The sequence below is a fragment of the Cibotium barometz genome, chromosome 63, assembly GCF_041138505.1.
Source record: "Cibotium barometz isolate CiBa-2024 chromosome 63, ASM4113850v1, whole genome shotgun sequence".
Classification (NCBI taxonomy): Eukaryota; Viridiplantae; Streptophyta; class Polypodiopsida; order Cyatheales; family Cibotiaceae; genus Cibotium; species Cibotium barometz.
In genome coordinates, this window is record NC_141108.1 from 9,473,199 (window position 1) to 9,485,044 (window position 11,846).

At 48.5% G+C, this 11,846-nt stretch overlaps 1 protein-coding gene across 9 annotated transcripts in view; it reads right to left on the reverse strand.

Annotated features, from left to right (window-relative positions):
- LOC147603651 (microtubule-associated protein 70-1-like) overlaps positions 1 to 11,441 on the reverse strand; it is a 44,934-nt gene extending 33,493 nt beyond the window's left edge. For 4 of the 9 annotated variants that reach the window (XM_086796445.1, XM_086796442.1, XM_086796440.1 and 1 more), the window contains exons 1-2: positions 11,213 to 11,403; positions 10,117 to 11,105 (exon numbers count right to left, since the gene is read on the reverse strand). In XM_086796445.1, the coding sequence (XP_086652571.1) occupies positions 10,117 to 10,357 (241 nt within the window). In that variant the 5' untranslated portion in view covers positions 10,358 to 11,105; positions 11,213 to 11,403. Of the gene's footprint in view, positions 1 to 10,116 lie in introns of all 9 variants that reach the window. The other 5 variants (XM_086796443.1, XM_086796439.1, XM_086796446.1 and 2 more) reach the window with 2 other exon arrangements.
- Positions 11,442 to 11,846: the final 405 nt, after the last annotated feature.

Consider the following 11,846-nt stretch of genomic DNA (forward strand, 5'->3'; position numbering starts at 1 on the left):
CGTGTCTCCATTTGCAGCACCGATCCTGTTTGTCAAGAAGAAAGATAGGTCTTCTCGTTTATGTGTCAATTATCGTGCACTCAATAAGCTAACTATCAAGAGTAGATTCCCGATTCCTCGAATAGATTATATTCTCGAGAGACTAAATGGGGCTAAGGTGTTCTCGAAACTCGATTTAAAGAGTGGGTACCACCAAGTGAGGATTGTGGAGGGGAACATCTCCAAGACAACCTTCCGTACGGAACGGGCCCACTATGAATTTGTGGTCATGTCTTTTGGCTTGACGAACGCCCCAGCTACATTCAACCGCATGATGATGCGTGTATTCCGGGAATTAATTGGAAAGTATGTGTTCATTTTTCTGGGCGACATACTGGTATTTTCAGCTACGATTGAGTAGCATGACATTGATGTGGAGAAAGTCCTGAAGTTGCTGGAAAGCAACGAGCTCTACGTCACTGAGAAGAAGTCGAAATTTTATTTATTCGAGGTTCATTACCTTGGATATATAATTAGTGCAGAAGGCATTCGACTTGAACCGGCTAAGGTGGCCGAGATTGTCAATTGGGAAGTACCTTGGACAGCTTATGACATCAGATCCTTTGTGGGTATATGCCAGGCATACTCCACCCACATAGACAAGTTTTCTGACCTCTCGGCGGATCTCACCGATCTACTAAAGGGTGTCAAGACAAGAAGGCAACGGATTCGAATGACTCCACGAGCGTTGGAGGCATTCAAGAACCTCAAGGTGGCTTTATCAGAAGCGCCTTTTTTAGTACTTGCCTCGTGGGACGAGCCATTTCAGGTGATCACCGATGCGAGTAACATCGCAATTGGCGGTGTATTACAACAGAATGGTCATCCATTAGCTTACATGTCTCGTAAGTTACTGCCCACAGAGAAGAATTACTCAGTCTACGATCATGAACTCCTTGCAGTTATACAAGCCTTGAAACATTGGAAACATTTTCTTTATGGCCGTGACTTTGAGGCTCGCACTGACCATCAAGTATTACGCTGGATCCAGACAATGCCAAGTGCACAGTGGAGTGACCGACAACACCGCTGGAGCCAGATATTCCAGCAATTTGGTGGTTTGATTGAGTACCTTCCAGGAAAGGCCAATCCAGTGGTGGCTAATGCTTTGAGCAGGAAGGGACAAGTGACTTTGATTCAGACCGCTAGACTCGACCTTGTTGATACAGGACTTGACGACATGAAGCACACGTACACGGATTCCGAGGAATTCAAAACACAGTGGGAACATTCAACAGGCATTGGATGCCACAGGACCATGCCACTTTTTGATATGCAATGGTTGGCTTTTCTACAAAGGCCGACTATGTGTCATGAAGTCGTTCAGGGCAGCTCTTCTCCATGACGCCCATGACGCCATCACTGGTGGTCATAGGGGCATGAATTCGACTTTGGAGAAATTGGAACGGCAATATTATTGGCCAAAGATGAGGCGAGATGTGTTTTCATATGTACAACACTGTGATATTTGTCAAAAGGTGAAAGCTCCTCATGGAAAGAAGATAGGGTTGTTACAACCCTTGCCAATACGTCAGTTGGTTAAAGCCATATGCAGGTCCGATCCCTTCAGAAGTTAAAGACGAGGCGAAACCAGATATTATTGATGAAACTGAAGTTATGGTTCCACAACAGATCCTTTTGCACCGCTTCAAGCATGGCTCACGCCGAAGACAAAGACAGTTCCTCACAAAGTTTTAGGACTAAGGGACCCACGAAGCGGTATGGCTTGACAAAGAGTTTTTCGACGACTATCCGGCGTTATTGATGAATTATTTGGAGGCAATGCAGCTTCCGTCCAGTTAAGCAGAAGGGGATGTCACGTGCATCCCGCACTTGGATGCCACGTAGACATATCTGTACAGAAGGTGCAAGACCTGGGATGGAAAACTAGTCCCATGTGAGCCCAGTCCGTGAGACGGAGTCAGCCAAGGTTCCATTCCAGTCGTCCGAGGTCAAGTGTGCATTGTCCTACACATGCGTCCAAGGTCAGGTGTGCATTGTCCTATACATGAAACAGTGCCAGTCCGCGCGGTGAGTCTCCGTCTGGAATGATGTCAGTGGTTCTGTGTATTTGGTATGATATTGGATGCCAGACCACTGTGTAGACAGTTAGGGTTTACGTATAGGAAAGGGGCCAGCCCATAGGGCTACCCCAAGGACAGATATGGGCATAGGGGAGGTGTAGAACCACCCCCATAGGGGCCAGGAAGGCCTTGGCTGTGCCCACCAGCCATGGGATGGCCATGGAAGGGCTGTAGGACAACCCTAGGACTCCTAGATAGGTACACAACCCTAGAGGATTGTAGGCCAGGTGTGGGGCAGCCCACACAGGCTGCCCAGCAGCCAGAAATAGAGGTGCCTGATGGCCAGCAGCCCATTTAGGTGATGCGCAGGTTTTCTAGCATTTAATGCTGATTTTCTGGCCGTGGGGCATTTTTCAGTCAGCCGACCGGTGTTATATCCTAGAGGGGTATAAATACCCATTGCATATTTCAGTCCATTCATCTCATAATTCACCATCTTGTCACCATGCACTGAGTGCAGAGTGCATGTGACACAATCCAATAGAGCCTCGCCAGGGCCAAGACAGCCAAGGACAAGCTAACACAGAAGGGGTGAAGGATTGAGGGTCAAGGGCAGAGATCTATCTCAGGCAAGAAGGTTCAGGTTCAGTCTTTTATTTCAGTTTTGCATCATTCTAATAAAAGCAAATACACCATTCGTGGTGGGGGGCCTACAAAGGGTATTCAGGACCCAATACTGTGTCCTCTTCTCCCTTGCTCTCTCTCTCTCTCTATTTTTCTACACATCTACATTCAGTTTTGTGCATTAATTTTGTCGCGACAAGTGTGCTATTTTTCTAAGCATTGAAGTTATCGATCTCCCCCGAAGCTTCCGCATGTTACACCATCACATGCACACCAAGGCCTAGTCAGCCTGTGCATGACCAGGCCGTGGCTGTCCACATGTGCACACCTCATGGGTGCACTGCCCTGCCATGGCTAAGCCACCTCCGGCCGCCCTACATGAGCAAGACTGGCCACCCTCCTTGCCGGCCTTCATCTGCAGATGACCGTCGGCCTGATGGCCTTCTCAGCCCGCTGAAGTGCCACGCTTGGCTGCTCCAACTGTCTCATGGCCATACCCTAAGTTGTCCAGCCTCATGCGATCCAAGAATAATCTGTTAGAAGTCATCTCTTGTCTTTATCAGACACCAGGGCCTCTGTTGTGGGTGTGCCCGCCCTGTATAGGTGTTTTCTCATTTTTCCTCCCTCCCCGTATTTTTCCCCCATTTTTCCATGGTGTGGGTGGCTGCCACAAGCTGGCAGGAGCATCTGTAGCTGGCCGACTGCACTCTGTTGCACATGGAGCTGGCCGACCTGCTCAGTAGGGGTCATGGAGGTTTTTTCTGCTGGCCGACTAGGAGTGCCCAGTCGTGTGGGCTGGCGGCGCATCCTAGCACTGGCCGACTGCAGTATGGGGCCATATAAATAGGCCCCATTGCCCCCACATTGTATTCATTCAGTTTTCATTGTGGGATCTTGTGTATAGAGAAGAGTTACACGCCTATCTCTCTCCTTCTCTTGTGCTGTCTATTTTCTGCACTCTACTTGCTCTTGTGATCCCAGATTTTGTTATCATCTCCGCTGCGTATTTTGACATGGTATCAGAGCCCTAGGCTCTTGAAAGATCTTGGGAGTTTTCTAAGCAAGAGGGAGATTGTTGCGTTGCTGATAGGTGGACTGTTTGGGACTGTTCGAGAAGAGAAGTAGCAAGAGGAAGGCGGGCTAAGTAGCTGGACAGCCACTTGCAGGTTTAGAGTTTTTTTTCCCACCCACCCACCCTTTTCAGTTACATCCCCGCGATGGCAGATTTGTTAAGGTGGCTGAGAAGCATGTGAAGATCCCAACTCTCCCCACGTTCCCAGTGGACCGTCAGTTGGACGGGAACAATACGGCATCTGGAAGGTTATGATGGAGTCTGTGCTGGAGTCATATGACCTTGTTGATTTCATCGTTATCGGGGTTCCACAGCCGGAAGCAGAGGAAGGGGAGTTACTGTCAATGAAGAAGGACCATGAGGCACAGGCACAGATGTGGGATCGTGTCAACGCCAGGGTCCGGTCATTTATTTTCCTCAATTGCACACCATAAGTAATCAATCACGTAAAGCATATGACGCTGGCCAAAGGCATATGGTAGCACTTGGCTTCTCTTTATAACAGGGTATCACCCATGAAGAGGATCTCCTTGGAAGTACAGATGCGGGTTATGAACCCTGCAAAGTCCTCGACGATGCGGGAGCACATTAACAAGCTGCAGGCCCTTCAGCAAGAAGTCCTCCAGGCTGGGAAGGAGATATCATCTGAAGACATGGCCATTACTTTGCTGTCCCACTTGCCTGCTCAGTATTCCGCTTTCTACTCCTCTTTGATTACGAATGGCAGGCTCAGCACCATTACCTGGGAGGAGCTTTTGCCCATGGTCTTGGACCAGGAGGAACGTTTCACGAACCCTCCTCACAGCGGAGGTTCGGAGGCCTTAACTAGCCAATGGTCGAAAGGCCGAAATAGCAACAAGGGCAAGGGAAAGGCTTCACCAGAGAAGTCTTCTGAGAAGAAGCCCGACACAGAACGAGAGAAGCTGAAGGCCGAGCGGTCCTGCAATGATTGTGGCAAGAAAGGCCACTATTGGAGGAAGTGTCCTAAGCGGACTGGGGGAAGAGTGCTGATTCTTCAGCCTCAGCTCTGCGAAGACTCCTGCATTTGTGCACTTAGAGATAATGGACTCCGATGCTTCATCATCTTTGAGCGAGGAGGCAGTTGGCTTCACCGCCGCGAAGGACACCCGGGAATGGATTCTTGACACTGGTGCTTCCAAGCACACGACTCCGTCCCGTGACTTCTTTTTGGATCTAAAATGGCAGTCAGGTCGCAATTTCATTGGCGAGAACTCCACTATTCCGATACACAATGAGGGCCGGATGGAGATTATTCCCGACGGCAAGGGGGGCAAGCATGCTTCCCGTGTTCTTTACGTCCCTGCTCTTGGTTTCCATCTTCTGTCAGTGCATGAAGTATGCAAGACTGGCTTTCGGGTGGAATTGGAGGAGCATTCCGTTGATCTACGGGACCGTGAGACTGGCCAGGTTGTTTGGGAAGGCGGTATGGAGAATGGTATCTACAAGCTCTCTGCACTCTCCTCGTTGACAGGTTCTCAGGTCGGAGATCTGTGGAACTTTCATTTTGGCCACTTAAATGTGGATGCACTGCGGCGAGCTTTCCAAGACCAGATGGTGGTTGGCTTGCCAGATGTTGGCAGTAGGCAAGGACGTTGCAATTCTTGCATACGTGGTAAGCAGCACAAGGAATCCTTTCCGAAGCAGGCTTCCAGGCAGGCTTCAAAACCGTAGTTGATTCACATTGACTTGTGTGGACCTAAGCAGACACCATCATTGGGAGGATCTCTCTATTTTATGCTGCTGCTTGATGACTGTACCAGATTCACGTGGGTCTACTTTCTTTCACAGAAGGACCAAGCCTTTGCACGGTTCAAAGATTGGCGCGTGATGGTGGAAAAAGAGTCTGGATTGCAAGAAAAGACTCTCAGGGCTGACAAAGGGGGTGAATTCTCCTCGAATGTATTTCTCAGATTTTGTGCAGATCATGGCATCAAGAGGGAACTGGCCAATACAGGATCGCCTTCAGAGAATGGAGTAGTAGAACGCAAAAACAGGACTGTGGTGGAGATGGCGAGGACCATGCTGGAGCATCGTGATCTTCCTCGTCCACTTTGGGGAGAGGCTGTGGCAACAGCTGTCCATACCCTCAACCGGTCTCCAACGACTTCAGTACCTAATATGACTCCGTTTGAGGCATACTTTGGCAGGAAACCTGATGTCTCGCACTTCCGTGTTTTTGGGAGTGATGCGTACGTACATATTCCGAAGAAGCAGAGGGGGAAGCTTGACTCCAAATCCCGCAAGCTTATATTTGTGGGGTATAATTCTCTTTCCAAGGGATACAGATTGTATGATCGAGACAGGAACGAGATTGTTGTCAACCGGGATGTGGTTTTTGATGAGCATGTTCCAGTCTCCACTATCGAGGAGCCGCCACTTCTTGGAGATCCAGAAGAGTCTGATGATGATTCCCAGACTATTGTTCCAGTTGATCCACCTCAGTCAGTACACGAGGTTGAGCCCGCAGCTCGAGTAGAGCCCCCGCAACAGCAGGAGGCTCCACGATCTGTTCAAGTACCCAGGTGGTTGTTGGACACCCTTCGGGAGTCAGGTGTCACGGAGTTACCCTCCGAGTGGACCACAGAGGACGGCCCTCAAAGATCGCAAAGAGTCCGCGACAAAAGCAATACAGCGGAGCTTCTTCAGGTAAACTATGCTTTGATGTCTCGTATTATGCGGGACAAGGAGCCCACTTCCGTGAAGGAAGCCCTTTCACAGGATACTTGGAGGAAAGCCATGCAGGTGGAACTTGATGCCATCGAGAAGAACAAAACATGGGAGTTGGTACCGAGGCCGTCGAAACGGTCAGTCATTGGTGTCAAATGGGTCTTTAAGACCAAATATTAGTCAGATGGGTCAGTACCACAAAGCCAGACTTGTGGCTAAAGGTTATGCTCAGCGGCCAGGCATCGACTACGAGGATACCTTTGCACCGACAGCACGGATGACCACGATTCGGACCGTTCTTGCCCTTGCTTCTTCTCAGAGGTGGCCAGTGTATCAAATGGATGTAAAATCTGCGTTCCTTAATGGTGACCTGCAGGAGGAGGTGTATGTTGAGCAGCCTCCAGGCTTTGTTGTTCCAAGATCAGAAGGGATGGTTTACAGGTTACGTAAGGCCTTGTATGGTCTTAAGCAAGCTCCCAGGGCTTGGAATCAGAAGATTGATTCCTTCTTTGTTCGGACTAGTTTTCAGAGATCGGTTGCAGATCCCAACCTATATCTCTTTCGGGAACGCGGCATGGTTACGATTATCATCCTTTTATGTGGATGATCTCATTCTCACCGACGGTCATGTAGAGCACATTGGCGTGACAAAGGCTGCCTTGTCAAAGGGGTTTGAGATGACCGACTTAGGCTTACTCCACTTCTTTTTGGGATTGGAGATCTGGCAGACCCAGAGGGGGTTCTTTGTCTCTCAGCAACAGTATGTTCAAGAGTTGCTTGAGGCCTTTGGGATGGAGAAATGCAAGCCTGTTACTTCGCCGATGGACCCAAACACAAATTAACCGTTAATGATCCTTGTGAGCCAGTTGATGCCTCACAGTATCGGAAGTTGGTTGGTTCATTGATCTGGTTGCTGAACACCAGATTGGACTTGAGCTTCTCCGTGGGGCTGTTGAGCTCCTTTATCCAAATGCCATTGAAGTCTCATTGGGACGCAGGATTGCGGATCTTGCAGTATCTACAGAGTACGAAGGATCTAGGACTCTTTTACACAAGAGGGGATGAAGTCAAACTCCAAGGTTGGAGCGACTCAGATTGGGGAGGAGATTCAGACACGAGGAGATCTACTTCAGGTTACAGTTTTACCCTCGACTCAGGAGCAGTTTCTTGGAGCAGTAAGAGGCAGCCAACTATTGCCCTATCTTCGACAGAGGTAGAGCACCGGGCTGCTTGTGGTGCTGCTTGCGAGGTTGTGTGGTTGCGGAGGCTGCTAGGCGAGATTGGGTTTCCACAGAAGGAGCCCACAGTCATCCAGTGTGATAACCAGAGTTGTATAGCTATTGCTCAGAACCGGGTCTTCCATGCTCGGACCAAGCACATAGAGATACAGTATCACTTTGTTCGTGAGAAGATCTTGGCTGGTGACATCTTGCTACTTTATTGTTCGATGGAGGACAATGCGGCGGACCTCTTCACAAAGTCTCTACCTCAGGCTACGCTCAGGCGGCACTCCAGCTCCCTAGGGTTGATTTCACAGCCACGAGCTGAGAGGGGGTGTTAGAAGTCATCTCCTGTCTTTTTCAGACACCAGGGCCTCTGTTGTGGGCGTGCCCGCCCTGTATAGGTGTTTTCTCATTTTTCCTCACTCCCCGTATTTTTTCCCCATTTTTCCATGGTGTGGGTGGCTGCCACCACAAGCTGGCAGGAGCATCTGTATAGCTGGCCAACTGCACTCTGTTGCACATGGAGCTGGCCGACCTGCTCAGTAGGGATCGTGGAGGTTTTTTCTGCTGGCCGACTGGAAGTGCCAAGTCATGTGGGCTGGCGGCGCATCCTAGCGCTGGCCGACTGCAGTATGGGGCCATATAAATAGGCCCCATTGCCCCCACATTGTATTCATTCAGTTTTCATTGCGAGATCTTGTGTATAGAGAAGAGTTACACGCCTATCTCTCTCCTTCTCTTGTGCTGTGTATTTTCTGCACTCTACTTGCTCTTGTGATCCCAGATTTTGTTATCATCTCCGCTGCGTATTTTGACATAATCCCCCTCCGGTTGCTAATGATGAGCCTTGCTTTTTCATCCTCTCTTGCCCTATGCACATCCATGCTCAGGGCTCTTATTCTCCACGCTTTTCTCGCACATCCACATAGAGAAAGCATGGCTTTCTGCCAAATTCAGCCCGCATGAGAGTACTATCTTGTACATCCTCCAAGCCTTGAGTTCTGGAACTTACTGATCCATGCTCTAACACCACTGTAAGGTCTCCACACACGAAGTCCAAAGATCATCTCACCTAGAACTAAAACCCTAACAAGGTTTCATAGACCCAACATTGTACGCATTGCATGACCGCAATAGATTGTGGTCAGCGACTCACCACCCAACAGTAGAGTCTTCCGGGCTCACCCCCGAGCCTGAGGTCTGATTACCGCAAGCCTGCTTGGTGCCAATGGCCCCAACCTAGCATCCAATACCACTAGGCCAAACCACCCACCGTGCAACTCCATGGCCATGAGGTCTTGCACGCCCCTGGTAGGCCTCTCCTGTCTACCATGCGGATACCTCAATAACTCATAAGTGCCCCCAACGTCACTTATATAGAAATAACCTAGCTATTAATGGCCCTTGCTTTATTTATAAGCTATTAGCCATTATTAGCTCTAGGCTATTAATTATAAGCTCTTAACCAATCTAGACCTCATCTTGCTAGCACCCTTAGCCCACATGTGAACCCTCCAAGTCCCATAAATAAAGCAAAGGCCATTAATAGCTAGGCTATTAATTATAAGTAAGCTCTTAGCCAATCTAGACCCCATCTTGCTAGCACCCTTAGCCCACATGTGAACCCTCCAGGTCCCCATGCCCCAGCTAATCCCTAATCCTAACATAGGTTAGTCCACGTCCCTAGCCCTAACCCTAGGCCTATCGGAACGTAACACACCAGGTAGGCACAATAGGCCTCCCAGGTGAGACGAGGGTAGTCCAGGGTGCCATTTGCCAACTAGGTATACACACCCCACCGTGCCGGTGACATGCCGAAGCATAAAAAAACAAGACTAACATAGGCAAAGATAGGGAAACAGTGGAGCTGTGATGTGCCAACGAGCCATGACATGCCAACAAGATCAAGGAACCGAGACGAATGGAAGGAGCCGAGCTTAATTGGGACCATGAGCCAATGAGACATGAGAAGGGTGACACCCGACAAGGTGAGACACTGAATGATGTATTCAATGTCCAGGAGTGCCAAGGTCACGGTGAGATGGGGACCAAGACCACGATGCAGCCCAAATATTTGGGTGCAATGTTTTGGGCCCATAACACATGATGATGTCTTGTATAGAACTATCGTATGGTAACATATGAGCACTTGGACACCTGAAATTTGTCGACAGTAATTTGCAGAAAGTGTAAGTTACCCAAGAATGTGCAATGAGTCGAACAGCTTAGTAATGTTACTTGGGTGTGGGACTTACCCATCCATGTATAGGCTCTTCTTGCACCACTCTATTTTCCTTTCAAATAGATACATATGGGTTGAATGTATATGGTATATATTATAAACTGCATCTCTTAATTATCCAACTAAATGCAAGGCTACCAAAAACCAAAACACAAAAAAAGAACAACTTCACACACAAGCAAAGCAGGTAAGAGACTGTCTTACCTCTAACATCATTCTCAAGCCGGTTCAATTCCACCTTGAGTGGATTGGAGCCATGAAGCAGGTTGAAGAGGTCGTCTGTCTCCAAGCTTTGCTTAACTGCACTCTTGCGCCTGGATTTTGTCTGAGACCTGGAAGCACTGGTGGATGAATAAACGTTGGCACCATAGTCATAAGCTTGCTGATCATTCCTGGAGTGGAGGAAATTCTCATCCTCGTTGATGCTGCTCATGAGTTCCGACATTGAGCTGTCAAAAGAAGTTGCAGCTACACAGATAAAAGTGGTCTCTCCATGTTAACCCAGTCAACAGGTATCCCTGGTCAGCTAGCAAGAGGTTGAAGAACTCTGGAAAACAGTGTGTGAGGAAGTCGTGTTGTAGTGCGTCGCTTGCATTGGGATAAGCGAAACAGCTCAGCTCGCAATAGGGCCGTCCACCTGCTGGCACACTTCAGTGTGATGAACGTTGGCAAGCCTAAAGTTATATACTTACTCTGTGCTGGCCTTGATTGATCAGATTAAGACTCCATGGCAGAAAACTCCTTATAACTGACGTTTCTGACATTAGTTCACACCAAAAGGCTTCTGTGTTTTCAAGAGAGAGAGAGAGGATCAAAATGAAGGAAAAAGGAATGGGAGGCCATGGTGACAGCAACGCATTTTATCGGCTCAAGGTATTTGGCTATGGCGTAGTTTCAAAATTTCCGTTCGCTTTTCGTGATGAAGCTCCAGTTGTTCAGGAAGAGATGAAGATGCAGGCGAAATTAGGATTACGGAGTGAACTGAAGGAATTAGGCTTACATGAGAAGTGCAAAATGAAGCTGAAAGTGAGGTTGAGGTTACACAGCCCCTCCTCTTTCTTCTGAGTAAAGTGCAGAGGTATCTGCAGATGAAATTAGGGTTGCTTATAGAAGCGCAAATGTAGCTGCATGGGAAATTAGGATTAGTCGACCAAGTCTTTCTTGCCTTTCTAAGGCAAGGCCTTCTGCACCCTCTGTCTCAGTCAAATCCAGACAAGAAGATAAGAACAGAAAGAGGAGAAAAACAAAGAAGAGGAGATTTCAATGGCGATGGAAAGAACAGAACTGTGTGTTTCTGTACTTCAACCAACGAACGAGCTTCACTTGCAGAGCCGGAGAGCACGCCTGAGACACAATGTTCGACACAGACATGCTCTGAAGACGACCGTTTAGGTAGGGCACAAGCACAGGAGCTGAGAGAGGTCTGGCTATGGCGGAGAGGAAGAAGAAGATGACTCATGTTCCCCATCTCTCCGGCGTCTAAATCAGCCCTTGGCGAAGTCCCTGTCACCCTGTGTAAAGATAGCTTCTCTTAAATTTTGAATTTTTTTAAAAAATATATTATTAGTTAGGCCACTCATCAACCACCATGCTACATAGACAAACTTTGAAATGTTCCTAAATTTCTGCAGTGCTCTCTCAATTACATAAGTAGCCAACCCAAGGGCGAGGACAATAGCCCAACACTAGAGCATTACTCCTCTGCCTTGTAGTAAACGCGAGTTCAATTCACTCATGTAGCACGCAAATGTGTCCCTTCTGTCCGATCGTCCAACGAGGAGAAGCCCAACTCAAAATCGATCGAAGTTCTATGCACATACAACCGGTAGGCGATGAGAGATAGAGAAGTGAGAGAAAGAGGAGTTGGTGGGAAGGAAATCTAAGGAGGAAAATCTACCTTCTGATTGACCATTTGAAGGAGAAGACCCTTGCGG